The 21805-nt window shown below is 40.5% G+C and overlaps 1 protein-coding gene across 1 annotated transcript in view; it reads left to right on the top strand.

The window, feature by feature from the left end:
• The first annotated feature begins 831 nt into the window (after positions 1-831).
• The window catches only part of Gyg1 (glycogenin 1), a 33785-nt gene continuing 12811 nt past the window's right edge, over positions 832-21805 (top strand). The window contains exons 1-5 of the mRNA XM_038348214.2: positions 832-955; positions 2974-3109; positions 6006-6180; positions 6425-6587; positions 19821-19947. Of these exons, the coding sequence (XP_038204142.1) occupies positions 949-955; positions 2974-3109; positions 6006-6180; positions 6425-6587; positions 19821-19947 (608 nt within the window). The 5' untranslated portion in view covers positions 832-948. The remainder of the gene's footprint in view (positions 956-2973; positions 3110-6005; positions 6181-6424; positions 6588-19820; positions 19948-21805) is intronic.

Genomic DNA, 21805 nt, shown 5'->3' on the forward strand with positions numbered 1-21805 from the left:
TGAAATGACAAACTGACTTTGAAGATTTGTGAAACAGATTAGCTGAAACAACTGAATTACCCAAACAGAATTACTGGAATTTAGTACCTGTTATCCAGAACCAGTATGCCAGAGGCTCCAGAGCTTTCTAAGGCAGTGTGTTAATTTGAAACTGCTGGGGTCTAAACCCTGCCTCTCTACTTACAGCTTATTATCATAACAAAGTAACTTAACTTTTCATCTTGGTCTATATGAGCTAGTTCCAGGACAGGCTCCAAAGCTACAGAAAAACCCGGTCTCAAAGCAACAACAACAACAAAACAAACAAACAAAAAGAAACAAAACTTTTCTAAGCCTGCGGGTTTCACCATCTAGAAACTGACAGGTATATGGCAATGCATAGCTTCTATGCCCTTGATTTGGTAAATAAAATGGTTAGATAGAACACTTAACTAATCGATTGAAACAACCAGCACAAAGACTAAATATTTGGTAAAAATTATTTTTTTTTTTTAGGTTAGTGCCACAAAATCACTGTGATAGTGTGGAAAGTTTCCAGAGTCTGTTTGAAGAAAAAGAGTGAGTAGAAGTAAACAATCTCTTCTATTTAGGCAGTTCAAATGTATTACTGCAACCCACTTGACTTGCCAGGGGGCTTGGTCAGTTGAAGGTTCATAACCGTTCATTTTCATGACACAAGTCTCATAGCTCTGATCCTTCCCTTCCCAGGCCCTGGAAGGATTGGAGGCAGAACAGCCCCCAACAGGTGTTTTCTGGGCACAGCAGCCAGGCGGCTCTCAGGGTCGCCCCGCCCGCGGTGCGAACCTCGGAGGATGCGGCCTGAGCGTGAGCCTGCGCGGCCACGTGACGGCCGCTATAAGAGAGGCGGGCTGCGGACTCCCGCCCTCCCCGCTAGCCGCGGTCCTTTCCCGGCAGCCGGCTGTTGCGACCCACCCGGCCCTCCGCACTATGACAGGTACGCCTGCGCGACCGGCTTCCGCAGCGTTGCTGGGCCGGGGAGCTCCGGGCAGCTCGGGAGCCACGGGAGTCTGCAGCTGCCGGGGCTGCGGAGCCAGCTGCCTGCCAAGCGGCTGCTTCCGCCTGCAGCGTCTGGGGAAGGCCTGGCAGGGTGGGGCCGACGCGGGGCGCGGTGGGGTCGCCCGAAGCCCTGACTTCGAGGCTCCTGTCTCAGGAGCTGCTGGCGTTCTGCGGGAACGCCGGGCAGCGGCCCTGCTTTGGCCTCTGCGCCGAGCCTATTTTTAGGCCTCTGGGGCCGGGTGCGGCTACACAGGAGCCGGCTAGCGCCGTGGGCAAGCCCTGGTGCCACTTGTTGCGTTGCAAGGTGTCCGGCCCTGGGTGAATGTGCCCCCAGGACTGGGCACATAGAGGTAATGGATTGTTCCACACACTTTAAGTTGTAGCCTGGGCAATGACAGCGACTGACCTGCCATCTGAAGGTTAAAGCACCTCGCTGTCATTGGTCTTTCCCTTCCATTTGTAGGATTAGCTAAGTCTGGTGTTTATAACATCTGACCTCTTCTTAATTTAATCTGGGAAAGCATAACATTGTCACCTGTAACTTCTGAATCCTATTTATATAAAACTTTTCTCCTCCTCCTGAATTCTGAGCCACTTTGGGGTTAAAGCCTAATTCATTGTGCTCAGTTTAAGTACTCTTGGGGCAAAATGGTTTTGAATTATTAGTGTCTCCGAATGTTTTGAAGATAACAGAAGCAATGCTTCAGTTCACAACTTTCTACATTTTAGTAATGTGATGGCTTGTTCTGAAAGTTGGCCCAACAGTATGAGTAAAAATGGCTCTCAGGTCAGCTACTGGAGGATGCACTGGCCTACCAGACAGCCTACAACACTCTCCCTGCTAAGATGAATTTTCATTGCTTCTAACTTCTACGTTGGAAAATGAGTAAGGGAAAATGAGGAAACCTGAGTCAGAGTGACAGTGACAAAATCTCCTCACTTTCTTCTTGACAGGACCACTGCCAGAGTTTAACCAACTAATGTTAAAATCCCCTTAGATCACAGAAAAAGCCTGGAAAAATCTTAAAGTCTGGTATAATGAGGATTGTTCAGAGGGGAAAGAATACATGTTTGCCTTAAACATGTTGTGGCTTTGGGGAAATTGGCATGTATGTTCATGTCTCTGTTAGGGGAGCAAGAGAATATGGGAGAGGGTGGCATATGGCTCATTCTTCCAAAGAACTGGAGCCTGGCTGTGGTTCATGCCTGTAATTGTAGTACCTGGGAAGAAGAGGCAGGACAAATGCTTGGTCTATACAACTAGGCCTTATCTCAAAATAATCAGAGTTAGGGATGTAGCTTGTTAGCAGAACACTTCTGAATTATGTAGAAGAATTCAGAAGCATGGGGATTAGATCCTTAGAGAAGCATGGGAGTGAGAGGAAAGGAAAGAGAAGAGAGGAGAGAGACACAGGAGACAAGATTTGTAAGAGCTTGCCTCTAAGCTCACCAACAGTGATTGGTCAGAAGAGACAAGGCTATTGTGAGAGGCTCACTCTAAGATCACCAACAGTGATTGATCACAAGAGACAAGGCTACTGTGGGAGGCTCACTCTAAGTAGAAGCTTAGTTACTTTCTGGGGTGGTAGGTAATAGAGCTCTTGCTTGGGTGAAAATACCACCCAACAGACCTTATAGAAGAAAAGACATGCTTTGTGATCTCCTTACCACCAGTTTCCGAAGCTTCACCCTGTGTTAAACTACAGTTTAATCTAAGAATTTGTCTAGACTCTAACTGGGATTTGAGTTTTGTGGTTGATGATCCTCTTGAAGGTTATTTGGCATTCCTGCTAAACTGCAGGATGGCTGCTTGAGTTGTCCCACTAAAGGGACTGCTGCCTGACTAACACAGAAAGATGACCTCTGAGGAGATGATTTTGCTGAACTATTATTTGAAAGTAGACCTGGGGAAAGACTTTTTCTAGCTGAGATATGGTTCTTTTTCTTTGTATTAAGATCAGGCCTTTGTGACGCTGACTACAAACGATGCCTATGCCAAAGGTGCACTTGTCCTGGGCTCATCTTTGAAACAGCAAAGAACTACCAGGAGGATGGTTGTACTCATCACCCCACAGGTCTCAGAGTCTATGAGGTGAGTATTACCTGCCTGTCTCTTTGTCATTAGGGTACTAACATCCTTTCCCTATTTCTGGAACCATTGGTCACTGACCCATACCTTCCTAGGGAGCTGAGCACTAGGTAGACACAGATACGTGATGCTAAGCTAGACTCCTGAATTTGAAATCTCTTAGCTTTTGGGAGATGTTCCAGGATTCCTCCTGGGAAGTGTCATTCTGGTCTCTGTCTTCCTAATTCCATTTGGGAATGAAAGAACTTCCCCCTCATTAAGTCTTCTGAGGGTGAGCCTACCAAATTATGTCTGTTATCTCTATTTGCACTCCTTTCCCCAAATGAAGCTAGACTTGCATTGTTTCCCATAAAGAAGGAAATCTTCATGTAAGATTGAAAAATTTTCTCCACTTTCAGCTGACATTTGTCACCTAATGATCTTTACATATGCTAGAATAAATTCCTTATTATTAGGCTTTCTGAAGCTATTACAGGATTTTTTTTTTAGAACACACACTGAGAAGTACAAGCTGCTTACTTATTGATTGGGTTAGTTCCTTTTGATATTTAGAATTCAATTTTGTGATATCTGGGTATTAACTTTAAAAATATCTTGGTGTGCCAGCAGCATTGTTTAATGTTACTTTTACAATTACCTAGTCTTCTTAAAAATTGAGAATACCTTCCATTTTAAAAATGAAAACATAGGCCAAGAGCCTTTAAAAACAAGATGTTATACATATGTGCATATGCATGTATATGTATCTTCCACATTAATGACATTGATTTTTAAATAGCTCTTTGAAAGGTGTCCAGGAAAGTTTCTTCTAATATTTCCATTACTGAGAACTGTGTAACATCCAGATTTAATCTTGAATCCCACTTCTGTGATCCCCTAAAGTCATTGGTACCACTGATCATTGTTAAAAAGAAAAAAAGACCAAGTTTACTCTGTGAAGTAAAAATGTATTTTTATCTAATGTGAGAGGTAAAATGCAACACCAGTTTTCTTCTGTGAATATGTTAAATGTTTGTATCATTTATTTTTCCTCTAGGTGTTGTGCCTACTTGATTAACATACCACTAAAGACATACAAACCTGAGTTCATTCCTCAGTACCACTCTAAAAATCTGGGCATAGTGGTGCATGGTGGTAGTGCTTTTCTGTATGTCTGTAATCCCACCATCAGGCAGAGAGAGGTGGATCCTTGGACTTCACTAGCCCCTGTCCTAACCTTGTCAGTAAGTCCCAGATCCTAATGAGAGCAGATTTCTAAACAAAAAAAAAAAAAAAAAAAAAACAAGGCGGATAGTTCCTGAGGAATGATTCCCTTGATCGACCAATGAGTTCCACATACACATGCTCTTGTGTACATTCACTCAAATACATGAGTGCGCGCACACGCGCGCACACACATACACACACACACATATTTAGGTAATTTTGAACATTGAAAACTCTTAAATCTCACAGGGCAAAATGAGTCAATTAGGATCAAGTAAGTGCTAAACTCTTACTAAGAGTAGTTACACTGTGTTCCAAAACAAAGATCTCATAGTTAATCCTTTTAATCTCCCTTGGGACAGTCTTCTAGTATGTTTTCTTTTGCTGTGGTAAACACCATCACCAAAAACAACTTGGAGAGGAAAGAGTTTATTTTGACTTACAACTGATAGTCCATCATGAAGGGAAATCAGGGTAGGACTTCAAGGCCCTGGTGAAAGGAACTGAGGCTGAGGTTATAAAGGAACTCTGCTTCCTAGCTTACTTCTTAGCTTGCTCACTCAGGATGACCTTGCCCAAGGTTGGTACCACCTACAGTGGTCTGGACCCTCCCACCTCTACCAGCAATCAAGAAAATGCCCCTACAGACTTGCCTAGAAGCTAGTCTGATAGAGACATTTTCTCAATTGACATTCTCTCTTTCCAGATGACTCTAGCATGTGTCAAATTGACAAAAAAAAAAAAAAAAAAAAACCCAAAAACAAAAAAAAAAAATCTAAGCAGTACAGACACAGGAAATTATTGGTTTATTAAACACTTCACTCTAGGTGAAGTGATTAGTTATAGGCTTTATCTCATATATTATATGGTCATTATCCAGCACCATTTTTTAAAAATATGCAAGTTAGTCAAGCCAATTCCAATAAAATGTTGCTGTCAAACACATGGGCTTTTACAGAGATATACTCCTAAATGTTGCTCACAGTTTTCAAAGGTATTTTCACAGCATGCCAGGTATTCAGTGACACAATAAGAAAATTCTCCTGTGACAATTTCTTAAGACAAATCGAACCATAAACAGTTCCATTACTTCATGGATTTAACTGTATGTGCACATGAACATAGATATTCTGGGGTGAATCAAGACACATTTAAGGGATATGGTATATGATATGCCAGAGCCCACAAATGAATCTGTTCCACCTTGATTAAAGGTCAGAGAGTTCAGACCTATTCTTGCTCCTTCAAGGTTACACAAAAGAACAGGATGCTTGACCTACAGTGTGGATACAGGATGTTTTGCTTTGACAAAAGGATATTTTGACTTAGGGTATGATTACTTGTTGTTTTGAGAGGTGATGAGGAAATTGCTTTGTTCTATCATGCAAGGGAGTGTTTTGCCTTCCCCCTTTTGGATTGGGGTGTATAAGAACTTTGAATAATAAACTTGAGATGGATCACAGTATTCACTAGATGCCCTCCTGACTGTTGTCTCTTGTCTGTTTTCTTCCTCAATACACACTCCCCTCCTCTGGAAAGTGTGGACCCCATAAGGCTAGACCCAATACCAATGACAAAGCACCTGAGTGTCTCATGATTGATGGGTAGGGTTGTAATAGAACAGTCTTAGAGTAAATGGGTCATGTGCTTTGAAAAGATTCTATGTGACATTTTCCGGAATTTATTTTTACAGAAAAATTTTAGAGACTGTCTTTGATGAAGTCATCATGGTAGATGTCTTGGACAGTGGCGATTCTGCTCATCTAACTTTAATGAAGAGGCCTGAATTGGGCATCACACTGACGAAACTCCACTGCTGGTCACTTACTCAGTATTCCAAATGTGTGTTCATGGATGCAGATACTTTGGTGAGTGTGACTTTAAGGGTTGAAAGGATATGCATAATAATAGAGACCCATCACTCATTTGCAAAATACTGTCAAGACTTAACAGTAAAGTTCAAATAAAACCACTATTATAAAAAGTGTCAAGGAGTGAAGGGAAGTAATCTCAGGCTGCATTTGTGTTGGGTGACAGGGAGAACCTAGGAAGGTGTGCATAAAAAAGCATTCTTGTAATGCCTTTCTTTGTCTTTTCTCTTTCTTGAATCAGGTCCTCTCAAATATTGATGATCTTTTTGAAAGAGAAGAATTGTCAGCAGCACCAGATCCAGGGTGGCCTGACTGCTTCAATTCTGGAGTCTTTGTCTATCAACCCTCAATTGAAACATACAACCAGCTGTTGCGCCTTGCTTCTGAGCAAGGTAGTTTTGATGGTATGTATCTGCTATCATGTATTTGATAAGCTATTAGTAAGACACACACACACACACACACAGACTCAAGCACATTTTTTGTGAATGCATCAGAGTAACATAAACTAAAATAGAGAAGTTTGTTTGTTTGTTTTGTTTAAGACAGAGTCTCACATTGTCCAGCCTGATCTCAAATTCATTGTGTAGTCAAAAATGACTTTGAACTTCTCATCCTCCTGTTTCTACCTCCCCATGTGCCATTCATCACCACAACTGGGTTTGCTGCTCAGTGGTGGGATCAAACCAAGCTTCTGTCATGCTAGGTAAGTACTTCTCCAGATCCACGTAGATGCCTTTAAGTGACTTACTTTATCTAAACTAGAGTGAGGTTTGGAATGACTTCTGTCTTAGGGCTAAGGTCAAGCACAGTGGCAGCTTGCTTTTCTCAGTCCCCAACACTGAAGAAAGAAAAACTACTTCTGGTTTTAAACCTGAGCATAATACCCAAGTGTTTGGCAGTCATTGCTAACAAGAATCCAGTGTTATGTCTGTGAGAACATAAAAAACAGTCTGATAATTTGGTAGCCATTTTTTAGTAAGTCATTAAAAACAAATTTTATATGAATAATTTCTACTTCCAAAGTATCATTTTTTTCTAAAAGTCTATGTATTAAGCAAAGTGGTATCTTCATGAGTGTACACTGACTAAGTGCATAATAATTATATCTATGGGCCGTATGTGATATAGACCTCTGTGGGGGTCTCTGCAAACCCCCGGGCAGGCAGTGTAATCCAAATGAGGCAAGAAGAAAATATGGTTCAAACTTCTAGAGTGTTGACAATTGGGCAGTTTATTTTAGGCATATTAAGTAGAGTGCCATTTAGAAAAATGTTTCCTGATATAATACAATTCTATGTGCACAATGAGGCATAATTACATTGAAATTCTTTTTAAAACACTGTCATTTATCCATGAAGATGGATTCTAGAGATAGGCTAGATGTGTGATCTTAAGGCCATAGGAGAGGAACTGGTGTGGCCTCAGTCATGCAAACACAGTAGTCACTTTGTATCAGACATTTGACACTATGGCAGAGTTGTAAGCAGGAAACATGATCATGGCCAGAAGCCTGGGCACTGTAGCAGACCCAACTCCAGAAGCTTCTTTCTTTCTTTTCTAAGAACATATCTTGGATTTGAAGTAAATGAGTGTTTCAGAATAAGCTGAACTACCCTTTCTCATTATAATTCAGCCCCGGGTATCAACAGAAGATTTATTTTTGAGTCTTGGGAGCTGGCTTAGTAGGTAAGAACCTTGGCAATGCAAGCATGAAGACTTGTGTTCGAGTTCCCAGCTCCCATGTACAAGATTGGTCTGTGATTTCAGTGCTAGTGGTTGAAGGTAGACATACAAAGATTCATTTTTGTTAACTAGTTATAAAAGTTAAAAAATCTTAAATGTCTCAAAGGTTAAGCTGAACTTGTTAAATTGATGAAGTCAAGCTTGAAACTTCACAGTATTTCAAATTATAGACAATAAGACTGGTTTTGTTTTTTCTTCATAGAGATCAAATTCTGTATAGTAATTTGCCTGAAGATTTGGGATTTGCAGCTATTTTTAATTTCATTCAAAGAATACAGATAATTTAAATTTCAGTCTTGTTTCACTATTTGGCTTATGTACATCTTGAGCTAGCGGTTTTCAACTAGGAATCATTCCGCATAGTTCCTCCTGTTCCTCACCATCCACCTCAAACCATGTGTGGCAACTTCTGGATAACTTGTTTTCTTGGGACAGGGAATCTCATGTATCTAAACTAGTTACATAGCCCATCCTGCCTTAGCCTTCCAACTTCTTGGACACATACGGTTATTGTTACAGCTGATCAAAGCCAGTGCTACTGGCATCTGAAGGTTAGAAGCTGATGCCACTGCTGAATAGTTTGCAGTGCATAGGACAGCACCTCACACTTAACTGTCCAACCCACCATATCAACAGTGCTGAGGTTAAAAAGCTTGTTCTATGTCCGTGTCTTACACACTGCACCTGTGATGAGTCCAGCCAGGCTGGGGAGATTGATCATTGGGTAACATGCTTGTCCTGTAGTCATAAAGACCCGAGTTTAGTTTCCCAAGGCATGTAAGGAGCTAAAGGGGAATTTAGAGTGCTGAGGTGTTTCTGTTACCCCATCAGTAGGGGGATTAGAGACAGGAGGATCTCTGGAACTTTTTACAGGCTAGCCTAGTGTAATTGATGAGCCTCAGGATCAGAAAGGAGAGACCTAGTCTCAAAAAGGAAAGGTGGTAAGCAATTGAAAAACATACCAAATGCCAATCTTGAACCTCCACATACACATGTGCATACCCATACTAACAAGTCACACGCACACACACAGAGAGAGAGAGAGAGAGAGAGAGAGAGAGAGAGAGAGAGAGAGAGAGAGAGAGAGAGAGAGGGAGAGAGGGAGGGAGAGGGAGAGGGAGTGGGAGGGAGAGGGAGAGAGAGTCTTACTTAAGCAACTTTAAGAAAATATTAACTGTTCACTGGGTCCAACAAATGAAAGGGTGTCACGTTACTGATTTGCATCTAGCTGCTACCATTTTCCTATCATGAATAGAATGGAAAGGTGGTAATATTCACATTTAGAACATTTCTTCTCCTTACACTGAAGACAGATGTCTTTGGAAAGAAAGGAGTGATTTTAGCAGAACTCCACTGTGTCTTAACTTTCGCTTTAGGTGAAGCCCTTTCCACTTCTTTTACTCTATTTGAAGGAAATTTAATCTTCCCAGAAAGCCATCACAACCACTGTCAAGTTCTGAAAAAGAATCAGATTCTAAAACATACCTGATGGCCTGCCAGCTGCCTAAAAGTCACATGATTTTCATCATATAAAAAGAATCTAGCTTCTAAAGTTGTGGCTGGAAGATTAGCTGCCAGTAGTCACATGCCATACTGAATTATGCAGGGTACAACTAAAAGGAAATTTGTTAACAGCTGGAAACCTAGCTGCTCTGTACATTGTGGAGGCACTAGGAGTTGAGGGTTCACTGTTAAGCAGCTTTCATGTGTACAAAGTGTTCTGGGAGGTGCTTCTGCTGTTTCTGCAGGACCTGAACCGCTGAGTTTCTCTCTCTGCTGCTAACATGGTTCATCATTTAACTGCAGCTGTGCAGACACTGGCCTTCTTTTCACTTGCTTCTGGCAAGGGAATGAATATTTCATGGTGTTAGAAGTGAAAAAATTAAACAGTTGGCTGTTTGGCATGTTTAAATTCAATAGTAAACTAAGTAATCTTAACTAAAAAGCTTTTTCCTCTTGAGGTGTGTATTCCTGAATTTTATGTAGTTCTTACTATTTACTACATAAAATGTCACTCCATTCTTAGTAGCCGGCCTGTCACAGTTATTTTCACTTGGAGCAGCGCCTATTTGACAGTGATTAATGGAACTTATACCAAATACCAATAAAATATTTACTTATAAATAACAGCCGTCTGCTGGCAGTAACTATGATTTGTTTCACATTTTAATATATTTTATAGTTTATAAAATTATTAATATATACATAAAAATTTTAAAGATCTGTTTATTTTTTAGTGTACGAATGTTTTGTCCTGCATATATGTGTATCATATGTGTTTTTGGTGCCCAGCTCGATCAGAAGAGGTCATCAGATCCCCTGGAACTGGAGTTACTAATAGTTGAGAATCACTATGTAAGTCCTGGTAATTGAACCCGAGTCCTATGGAAGAGCAACACATACTATTACTAGCCATCTCTCCAGCCCAATTTATGAACACATTTTTAATGTTTTAAAATATTTTTGTTGCTGGGCATGATGGCACACACCATTAATCCAACCACTCAGGCGGGATAGGCATACCTCTGTGAGTTTAAGAGTAACCTTGTCTGCAGAGCGAGTTCCAGATCAGCCCACACAGTGGAACTGTATCTCAAATTTTGTTGTTGTTATTTAGGTGTCACTCCATAGGTGTGGATGCAAACGTTTTCAGATGCTCCTTTCTCTTGTGTACATGTTCTGATACCCAGGATTCCCCTTTCCATTTCTCATATCAGCTATCACAGAAAGTGTTAGCAGGTGATTGTACTTGTCTGAGTATCTTGGCAGTCTTGCTTAATCTCTTGCTCACATTCAAAAGATTGGAGCATGGTGTCCCTGACAAGCCACATGGGCTGATGATGGCTAAGCTTTTGAAGCTGCTTTTAAGCCCTTCTGATGACAAGGAATGTGCCTGCTATTCCTCTAATCACCAGCCTTCAGTCACATCCTCTACCAATTGCCTTTGGCCAGGAGAAGAATCCTAATATGGCAAACTATACTTGACTTCTCTTGTTTCTCCCAAGTGTCTAGAGTATCAGAATTTAGAATTAGTGACTACATACCTCATTCATGACTAGCATCTAATTTTCCATAGAGGCAAGTTTTAAGTATTTTGTGTTTTTAAATTGTTTTAAAATTGCTTCTTCATTAAAGTTTTCTGAAAAGTTGGACAATATTGTGAAAATCCGTTAGATTTCATAGGACAATACACAAGCATTTCATAGAAAGAAGATGAAGTTCAAGCCTATTAACAAGAGAAAGAGATCATGCAACTGCAGGCCCTCATCAGATGAAGTGAAGCTGGTAGACTGAACTCTAATTCTGAAAGCAGTCTGCACAAGTCTTCTAAATTAATGCTGCTTGTGTATCTGTATGTGTTAGTTTAAAAACTCAGTACAACAATTCATATTGTTCAATCTGGAGCCCTATTGTTTATTTGTTTAATCTTGATACTTGCTTTATTTATTTATTATAACCAAAGTACCCTACACTTGTAATTTATATACTGGAACTTGTGTTTATAATAAATTTTGGAGGAAGTAGAGAATACATTTTGTAGCAGAATATTAGGTTTGATTTTTACTTAAAGCTGAATTTAGGATCTGTAGGAAAGTTAATATCCTTGCAGGTTCTCAATTCTCATTGATATCCTTAGAGTCTGATCATGTTTTAAAATGTTTTCCAGATTTGGTGTACCTTATCTAATCTTTGTAGTTAATCTGGCTTTATCCTGTACTTAGTCCCCAAAAAGAATGGATTGAGACATTTCAAAATAAATAAGTACATATGTCTTTTTTTAAAAATTTCTGACTGAGAAGCAAAGGACAATGGCTCTGGGCTCTGATTGTTCTTCATGGACGGGCTCTGTGGGAGCCTTCTCAGCTTGGTCGATCACCTTCCTGGACCTGGGGGGAGTTGGGAGGACCTTGGTCTTAGCATAGAGTGGGGAACCCTGATGGCTCCTTGGCCTTGAGAGGGAGGGAGGGGAGGTATGGGTGGAGGGGAGGGGAGGGAAGGGGGAGAAGGAGGGGAGAGAAAGGGGAGAAGGAGGGGAGGGAGGGGGGAGGAGGAGGGAAGGAGATGGAAATTTTTAAATATAAAAAAAAATAAACCATGAGGAAAAAAAAAAAAAATTTCTGCCTCCTCCCCACCTCCCATTTACCCCCCTCTGCCCTCCACTCCCCTCCCTCTCCTGTCCAGAGAGCAGTAAGGGTTCCCTGCCCTGTGGGAAGTCCAAGTTCCTCCCCCCTCCATCCAGGTTTAGGGAAGGTGAGCATCCAAACAGGCCAGACCCCCCCCCCAAAGCCAGTATGCGTAGTAGGATCCAAATCCAGTATCGTTGTCCTTGGCTTCTCAGCAGCCCTCATTGTCCACCATGTTCAGGGAGAACTGAACATGCTTTTTCAGTCCCAGTCCAACTGGGCTTGGTAAGCTCCGAATAGATCAGCCCCACCATCTCAGTAGATGGGAGCACTCCTCGCAGTCCAGACTTCGTTGCTCATGTTTTCCCTCCTTCTGCTCCTCATTTGGAACTTGGGCGCTCAGTCCGGTGCACCAATGTGTGGCTCTGTCTCTATCTCCATCCATCGCCAGATGAAGGTTCCCTCACAGTCCTGACTTTCTTTCTCGTGTTCTCCCTCCTTCTGCTCCTCGTCAGGACCTTGAGAGCTCAAGGCCGTCCACCCAAAGGGGTGAGAGTCTGTCTTTCAGGCAGGTCTGAGGATATATGTCTTTTTTAAGAGCTGTTTTTTCCTCCTTCTACTCTAGAGCAATTTTCTTAGTCATCTGTCTGCCATTGGTTTTGTAACAAGGGGAAATGAAGGACCTGTGAAAAACAGGAGGAGGAACTAACATGTTACGTGCCTGCAGACTCTCAATCTAGCTATTTTACCTTCTCATTTCTCTACAGTACTGTGAGGGACGCACCTTGGGCCCTGCCATCTAGGTAGCACTGGGAATCCACCATTTTTTTTTTCTCATGGTTTATTTTTTTATATTTAAAAATTTCCATCTCCTTCCCTCCTCCTCCCCCTTCCCTCCCCTCCTTCTCCCCCTTCCCTCCCCTCCCCTCCACCCATACCTCCCCTCCCTCCCTCTCAAGGCCAAGGAGCCCTCAGGGTTCCCAACTCTATGCTAAGACCAAGGTCCTCCCAACTCCCCCCAGGTCCAGGAAGGTGACCAACCAAGCTGAGAAGGCTCCCACAGAGCCCAGCGCCACCATTTTTAAAAGTTCAGGACAGTGGCTTGCCTATTGGCTCTGAGCTGGTCTCAGTGCCAGGGCTGACCAGTCTTTCTCAAATATGACTCAGTGTACAGAAGAAGGAAGAGAGGACCTATTGCTGTTGATTTGTTTTGTTGTTTCTTTCCCAGTTATCCCACACTACAACATTCTCTGGAATAAATTCCAGAGAAACAAAAACAGTTATTATCTTGCTCATGTTACAGATTAATTACTTAAAATTCACTTTTCTGAGTAGACAGAGCTTTTAGTGCGTTTGTAATTTTATAGAAAAAGTTAAAGAAATTCAGGTCTTCTGTAGCTGTGTTCCTTTCACTCTGATCTGCACAGCCCAAAGAGACTGTCATTCAAAATCAGCAGCTGTCAGCAATTTCCTGCTGTTTTTGGATGTTACTGCTCTTACCTGCATTTCTATAATGGGTTCACTCGATATTTCAAAAATTATTTTAACCTCTAATCTAAGCAGGATACCAAGTTGAAGAAGCAAGAAAAGTCCTAAATAGCACAGGTTTTGATTTTGGTCTGTCTAAAACTTACAGTATTTGAGAGCTTGTGGGTGCTTGGCAGATAGTTATGCAGTCATGATTCTGTCAGGATCAGCATGCTAAGGAGACTCTGGACCTGCAGGCCCTGCCATAGACTGGGAATGTATAATTCTTGCTGACATCAGTGTCTTATGGCATTTATATAATATATCTTTGTCATTAAGAATCTTTTTACTTTTTAAAATTTTTTTTACAGTGGAAAGAGCTATCACATGAGTTGTTAAATTAGTTTTTCTTGGTTTAAATGGGTTGATGCTGGTGAAATGCAGGAATGCCTGGGCCAAGTGCCTGGATTTTCCCAAGTCATACAGGGTTAATCCATTGTTGCCCGGTAAACTTCATATCTCCAGGGGTAAATCTCACATCCCTGCTCTCCCTGGAACAGTATCAGCTATCATTTGGTAATCCTTGACTTGCTGCTACGTGCAGCAGTGATAGTGTCTTCCAGAAATAATGGAAAAGCCAGCTTTGGAGAATATTTTTTGTGTGTGTCATTTCAAAACCTGATTGATAATAGTTGAAAATTTCTTAACTTTATTTGCTTAATATATACCCCTCTGCCTTCTTGGTGAATTAGGAACCATTTGAGAGTTGGATCCTCTCATTGATTATATGCATTATACCTATATCAAAAAACTTTAGATGTTTTCTATAGAAATGAATTTTTTAAGTGTTACACCCATTGATATAGTAAAACTTAAAAGGAGTCATTGTCCAAACAAGTGCAGATTAACCCTCCTCAACTTTTACATTTAGCATTTTGCACTTCTGTCAAACTCGTGGGTAAGACCTATATGCTACCTGAACCCGGATCACAAGGGAGTAGCACAATGGTAGGAATGTTCTTAGGGCAATGATACTGAGAGTCACTTTTAACTGGAACTGTTTTATATATACCTTCCTCTTGTGACAGTGGCCAAGCAAACTGCCAACAAACTGTACAGGACCAGAAACTAGACAGTATTGGGCATGTACAAATTCCAAAGGCAATGGAATTAAAAACAAAACAAAACAATAAAACACCAGTGGAATAAATGTCTCCTGATGTGATCGTGTGTCTTCCAGCTGAGTGGAGGGATGATGCAAAATTGGCCATTTGCTCTTACTTGCTAAACTGGAGCAACATGTTTCTTGTTGCATGTCCCTGCTCCCAGCCTCACTGTGTTGTCAGCTCCCTTTATCAGATCACAGCTGCTGGTGATCACTGCTAATTGTGTTTGTCAGTTCTGAGATGACTAAGATTAAAAGTGCCTTAACCTGCCAGATTAAATTAAGATGCCTCTAAGACTTACTAGAAAGTACTGTACAAAATCTTGAATTATTATTATTTTTTTGTAGTGGAGATTTAGCAATCTTCATCGCATCTTTGTGTGTTTTGTAGTATAAATGTACCTATGTGCACATTCTGCTTTGAATAGTGATATTAATACTTCTATTATTTTTATCTTTTCTAAGAAATAAAAATATTTATAATTTTTTATGCTTTCACTATTTATAAACTTTGTATGTATTTAGCTAACAATGCATCCTTATCTTTAAAAAAGTGTGTCCTTTTGTATAACTGACAAAATTATCTCTCTTTATTTTATACCATTTAATATGCTAACTGTATCTGTATGCTATACAAGAAAAACAAAATAAGAAAATAAATAAAATTAGGTACCACAAAAAAAACAAATAAGCAACAAACAAATAAGCAAATAAAAACGAGGGTCTTACAGACACTACATAGAGATCTTTCTAAAGTGCAAGAGTCTACCTGATTGTGGAATGTCAAACTGTGTGTTTGCAGAAAATTGATTGGGATATCCAAACTGCTCAATTAAAAGCATTGCCTAAAGTCAGGTGAGGTTCTACACATTTGTAACCAACAGTGCTTAAGAGGTGGAGACAGGAAGAACAGAATTTTAAGGCTATCCTTGACTACAAATCAAGTTTTAGGCCAGCCCTGGCTACACTTATGAGACTCTGCCTCAGAAATTCTGAGCAACCACAAAAACACTAGATAGTACTTCTCTTTTTAACTCACTTTTTTAGTCCTATGATGGAGTCAGTAGCCATAGCATTTACTGAGTATTTCAGGTTTGCCAGCATAATAGACACCACTAATTCATCATCTCAACTTTATTCCCCTTTGTTCTGTTTCCTGATGCCTTGGTGCTCCTCAGCTTCCCCTCAGTTAATGAACTAGGCATGTTTGCAGGGCTCTGACAAAGCAGAAACCGCCTGTCGTGACTAGTGGCCACCAGCTAGCGCTGACCAAGGCAAGCAGCTCTGACTCTTATTTCTCAAGCTCACAGTGGTCAGATTTGAACATGAGAACTGCTAGTAAGACCTTCATGGGATTTTTTGATGCTTTATATATATAACTAATATTCATTTTAAGAATATTTTGAAAATTACTTTTATTTTGTGTTCATTGGTGTTTTACCTACAGGTTTGTCTATGTGAGAGTATCAGTTCTTACAGTTACAGACAGTTGTGAGATACAGATTTGGGTCCTGGGTCATCTGGAAGAGCAGTTAGTACCCTTAACCAGTGAACAATCTCTATGGCATAAATAGGCAGCAAAAGGGTCAAGGATGTAGCTCAGTGATAGAATGCTTTCCTGAAGAACATAAGGTGTTGGGTTTGATCCCTACATCTGCCAACAAACAAACAAAACCAGTGTGAGAAACAAAGTGGTTTTCTAGAGTGCAAAATAAAGAGCAACTGCTTATATTGTCTGGGGATTCATATGTAGTAAAATAATTGTGAGCTTCATTTGCAATTATAACTTAAAGTTACCCATGTCGGAAGGGCAATGAAATTGGATGGGTGTGCCTACACAGAACACAGTTGGCAACATTCATGCTCTCATGGATGGTGAATGTGTAGAGTTCTATTATTGATTTGTTTTATTATTTATATGTATACTTTTCTGGTGGTAGTAAAAAGAATACAAAAAGAATGCTTTAAAAGGTCTTAGGATAATTCTCATTCCTACTCCTTTGTATTGATATTTTGGGGGTTACAAAAATATAAAAAAATGAAGGATAAACATCTATAATCCACCAACCCCCTAATATAATGACTTGTTCTGTTTTTCAATTCCTATATGTTTAATATCTCTGTCTTCATTATAACTACAATGTATGCAGCTATGTATCTTTATAATACACAGTGGACTGATGGTCTTCTGTTGGTTTTATTGGTATAATAATAACTATGAGTGAGCAGCGTAATTTACTCTCCCTTCATGGTCTGGTGGTCTTTCAGCTTCTCTGCTGTGGAATGTCTAGAAGGTTCTTGCATTAGTTCAGGAAATAGTTTTCCAGGATGTAAGACATTTGAGGAATGACAGTGATAAGCAAAAAGCAAACTCTTCTGTCTTTATAAAATTTAGAATCAAATAACTAACAGTTTCTTACTGTATTTTGCAATTTTAATTACATTGACCCTTGTTAAACCTTTGTATTTTTGTAGTTTATTCTACATTATTTTTATTTTGAGTGAATTATAGATTCACATCTTATTGTAGGAAATAATAGAGATTCCCTATACCCCACACCCATTACCTTCAGTGAAAACCTCCTATATAACTATAATATAATCCTAAAATAAGGAATTAACATTGATTCAGTACATCAAGATTATTCCAGTTTCATCAATTTTACTGTATGTCTGAATAGATGCATTTCTATTCCATTTTACTACAAGTGTACCTTGTGAGCACTACCACTCTCAAGAACAGAACAGGGCCCCTCGTAATACTCTTTATAGCCACAGCTTCCTCTCCGTTCTCTTTTGTCACTGGCAACCACAAATATGTCCTCTATGGTTTTATCACTCCAAGGTAGTTATGTAAGTGGAGTCATGCTGGTTTTCACTCAGCATAGTTTTCTTGAGATGCATCCAAATCCTATGCATCAGTAGTTTGCTACTTTGTTCTGAGTGACATTTTATTTATGGTTATATTTATGTACTTGCTGAATGACATCTGGGCTATTTCTAGTTCTTCTCTATAATAAATAAAGCTGCTATAAATATTTCCTCAGTCTTTGTTTAGAGACTTAGAAAAGAAACTTTGTAAGACTGCATACCCCTGTCCTTGGGCATCAGTATCTGTTTTGCTCTCATTTCTGTGATCTTTCTGAAATACAAAGTAAGTCCCTGAATGTTGTGGTTACTGGTTTTAATGTTCTGTGCCTCATAATACATGTTTGTCTATATAGATAGGAACACCTTTTGTATTGCTCTTTTATTGTGGAGTTTAGGGGTACTATTGACCAAGGGCCTGTGAATAATAGGAATTCATTTCGTAGTTCTGGAAGCTGTGAGGTTCAAGGTCCAGATCAAAGTAGATTGTCTATAGAGAGCCAACATTCTTCTCTCACACACTGTCTTTCTGAAGTAACCCGTAATAGTGGAAGGGGTGAAGGGCCTCCTGGACCACTCTTTTATGATGTAAATTTAGTTCCTCTTGGAGATTAGGGTTTCAACATATAAGTTTGGAAGCCATAACCATTCAGTCCATGCATCTTTGAAATAGTGAACCATATTCTGTTACATTTCTGATTTTCATTTTAGTTGTTTATTGAGGAATGGGACCTGTCAGAGGTTCCTATAGTTCCAATACAGAGAACACATTCCATAGATGTTCACTCAGTGAAAGCCATTGATTTGTCAATTGAATGGATGGCATTTGGAAAGAACAGGATATACATAGTGGGGATTGGCACATTTGAATTTTAAATAAGAAGCTCAGATCTTAATACTTTCTCTTCAAGTTACTCAGATATCCATAGCTTTGAAATCTTCTAGTCCAAAGGAAACCAAATAGCACAGATAAACTGTTGGGCTTTTTGAATGGTGAAAGAGAATACTGGAGCTTGACACAAAGCAGACCCAGGACAGGATAAAAATACACAGATGCTAGCTGCACACTTAGAATATGACTCATTTCCTCCACCATCTCCACCACACACATAGCCCATGTGCCCCCCCCACGACAGAGCCCATGACTCTCTGCATCACAAGCACATACTCCATATGTCTCCCCCCACCACACATACACCTCATGTTTACTCAAGAACTCTGGTTCTATGTGTATTTTCTGAACTCTCAGAGAATATAATAGAAAACTCAAAGGAAGATTGTATTTTGAGAGTTTTGTTTGTTTGCCTCTCCTGCTTTGCTTTTGTTTCTTTTTGAGACTCTATAGCCTAGATTGGCCTGGCAGGTAGACATTAAACTCAAAGCAATCCTACTTTGGCTTTCCCAGTTGGGGAACTAGGGGCAAAAGGTTGGGGTTCAAGGCAAAAGCCACCATGCCCCACTTATTTTCCTTTAAAATGAATGGCCCTGTCTTCACTTTTCAATGAACACATAGAGTCCGGCCCCAAGGGCTGAACAGGTACTTTATGGCTAACCGTAGCCACAGCCACGACTGGAGATAAGCAACACACCCCTGATGGTTTTCACCATCGTCCTCCTCTTCTTTTATCTTAGGGGCAAAGTCTAAAATCTCATCTGAAAGCTGATATACTGTGATTCTTCTGGTTCCATGGAACTGTTCACCACCCCAGGACCCCTTCACTTAGGTCTCTTCCATGTCTTTCTGTAGCCTCATGTTCCTGCCTTCCTCTGTGCTGTGTGTGCTATTTCTGCCCTGTCTACCTCTTCTTCTGCTGCTTAGCTCTCCTGCATTTGTCAAGTACTCCCCAGTAGACTCAGGTACAGCTCCCCTCTGGAAATTTTCTGAGCCCTACCCATGTATCCTTATAATGCTTGTCCTTTTTCTCCTGTGTCTTTACCCCATATGTGATCATTTTTTAAACTTTCATTTGCTAGTATCCGCATGTTTGCCACTACAGACCCTTGGGAAGATAATGGCCATATACATATGACATTGCCTCCATAGCACCTGGTGCAATGTGCACATATGGTAGCTGTACCTTAAATATTTGTTTAAAAAAAATCAGAAAATAGCCATTTGCCACCAAAATGTCCTAAAGGTTATAATTAGGAATTATTTAAAACAAAATTAGTATCTATTTTAAGGTTTCCATATAGTTCTATAAAATCCCTGCACTGCCTTAGAGTTTACAAGCTATAATAATTCTTTTCTGTTTGTTTTCTTTCAGGTGGGGACCAGGGCCTACTGAATTCATACTTTAGTGACTGGGCAACGAAAGATATCAGGAAACACCTGCCATTTGTGTATAACCTGAGCAGCATTTCAATATACTCCTACCTCCCAGCATTTAAAGTGTAAGTGCAGACAGCTTAATTGTTGTCAGTTATGGTGAGCGCAGGGGAGTGGACTTTTACTTTTGCCTTTTGGGGAATAATAATAGGTGGGTACTTTGAGGAAAGCTTGTTTTTGTGAGAAACATGGCTGCAAATTTGAGAGGCTTGATATTACCCACTGCTCTATACTTGAAGCAGCCCAGAGACATTCTACCTTCTGGAACAGGGTTCCTCTCTGTTTTGGTTTGGAACACAGAACATGGAGTCCACAGACAAGGCACAAAACTATCCTCTGCACCATACTAGCTGCTGAGCTGTGATATCCCTACCCCACCCCCCCTCATCTTTCACAAAGAGGATGCTTATGGTCCTCTCCAAGGTTTTTGTGTGGACTTAGAAGAGGCAGCAGCTATTGTGATTGAGAGGGGGACTTTGGGACTGACTGCACTCAGATCATATCCCAAAGTTGCCACTTAACAGTTACTAATTCTAGGCTCAAGCCTGACCTGTTCTGCTTCATTGTCTCTATGGAATTATTGTGAGCATCGAGAGCTGTAACCATCAGGAATGCGCCTGCACTGAACACAAAAGGTACTTTGTGCCACCCCATTGCAGTGTCTATCAAACTGTGAAGGCCTGAGACCTGTTCTTTAGCTTCTGACTCATCTGTGTTGAACTGAGGAGATGATTCAGACTTCCTGAGCAGGGGACTAGCTGTCAGGGCAAAGATATGAGTGAAGCTCTTTTGGGAGTTGAGCTAGTCTTTCCCATCCCTGCATGGCAAAGGCATTCTTGAATGAGCAGGACAAAGGGGGCTTTTAGCCCTCATATCTCATTATCAAAATCTTCTCTGTACATCTTGCAACACAGTAATGAGCATGCTTGGACATTTTGTGTCAGGAATGTTTCCTTTTCAGTGCTTTTTGGGGAAGACTCTGTGAGCATCTCCAGATGAGGATTTTAAGTATTTTGTGGTTTTCCCTTACTGTTTCCTTACATATCTTTGATAGGCAATCAATTCTTTCCTCCATCTATGATAAGATAGGCAAACTCTTAAATATACCCCTATTCTGAGTAAAGCAAGTAGATCAGGATTTAACATCACCAAGACCATAAATGTCTTTTCACTCCTTGGGCTTGTAAAACACAATCTGTGTTGTGTGCCATTATGGATCTGGTTTACTTTAATCCTTATTGACTCATAACTACTTCTGATACTTAAGCAGTATTCCTACAGACATGATAACTTGGCCCCCAATAGTTGCTACAATCCAACTGAATAAAAATGAGTATAATAAAACCATGTGAGAGTAAAGAATTTTTAATGGCATGATCAGTGCTCTGGGTTCTATAGTGAGCAGGTGTTTTGTAGTGAGCACCATGTGGAGGCATGAATCTGACATCGTCCATTTAGCTCCAGTTCCTGAACATGATGAACTTAGTGTTCTTGAAGCTTCTGGTTCCCTGAGGCTTAGTCTAATCTGCTTTCCATCTTACTTGCCAATGTCAGACAGATCCCACCTTTCTGGGACAGCGTGGTTTGCTTGAGCACTGCTTGTGTTTTTTACCACAGTAGCAGAGAGATTAGCCTTAGTGCTGGAGAAGAAGAAGGACTATTTTTGCTAAAGCTTTGGTCCATATTGCCCAAGAACCCCACTGTTTTATGTGCTCTAAGTGAATTTCCCAAACACAGCTAGAGATCTAAATGGTCATAATGTCCTCTTCCTGATGCAGTGCATGATGTTGGCTCTGGCAAGATTCTTGATTTTTTTGTCATTTCTGTAGAGTACATGGCACACTAAGGAAATCAGGATTAGTCATCCAATAGTCAGCTTGCAGGCTGACAGGAGTTTATGCTACCCTAGGGTAACTTGCCCTC

This window comes from Arvicola amphibius, chromosome 11 (assembly GCF_903992535.2).
Source record: "Arvicola amphibius chromosome 11, mArvAmp1.2, whole genome shotgun sequence".
Taxonomy (NCBI): Eukaryota; Metazoa; Chordata; class Mammalia; order Rodentia; family Cricetidae; genus Arvicola; species Arvicola amphibius.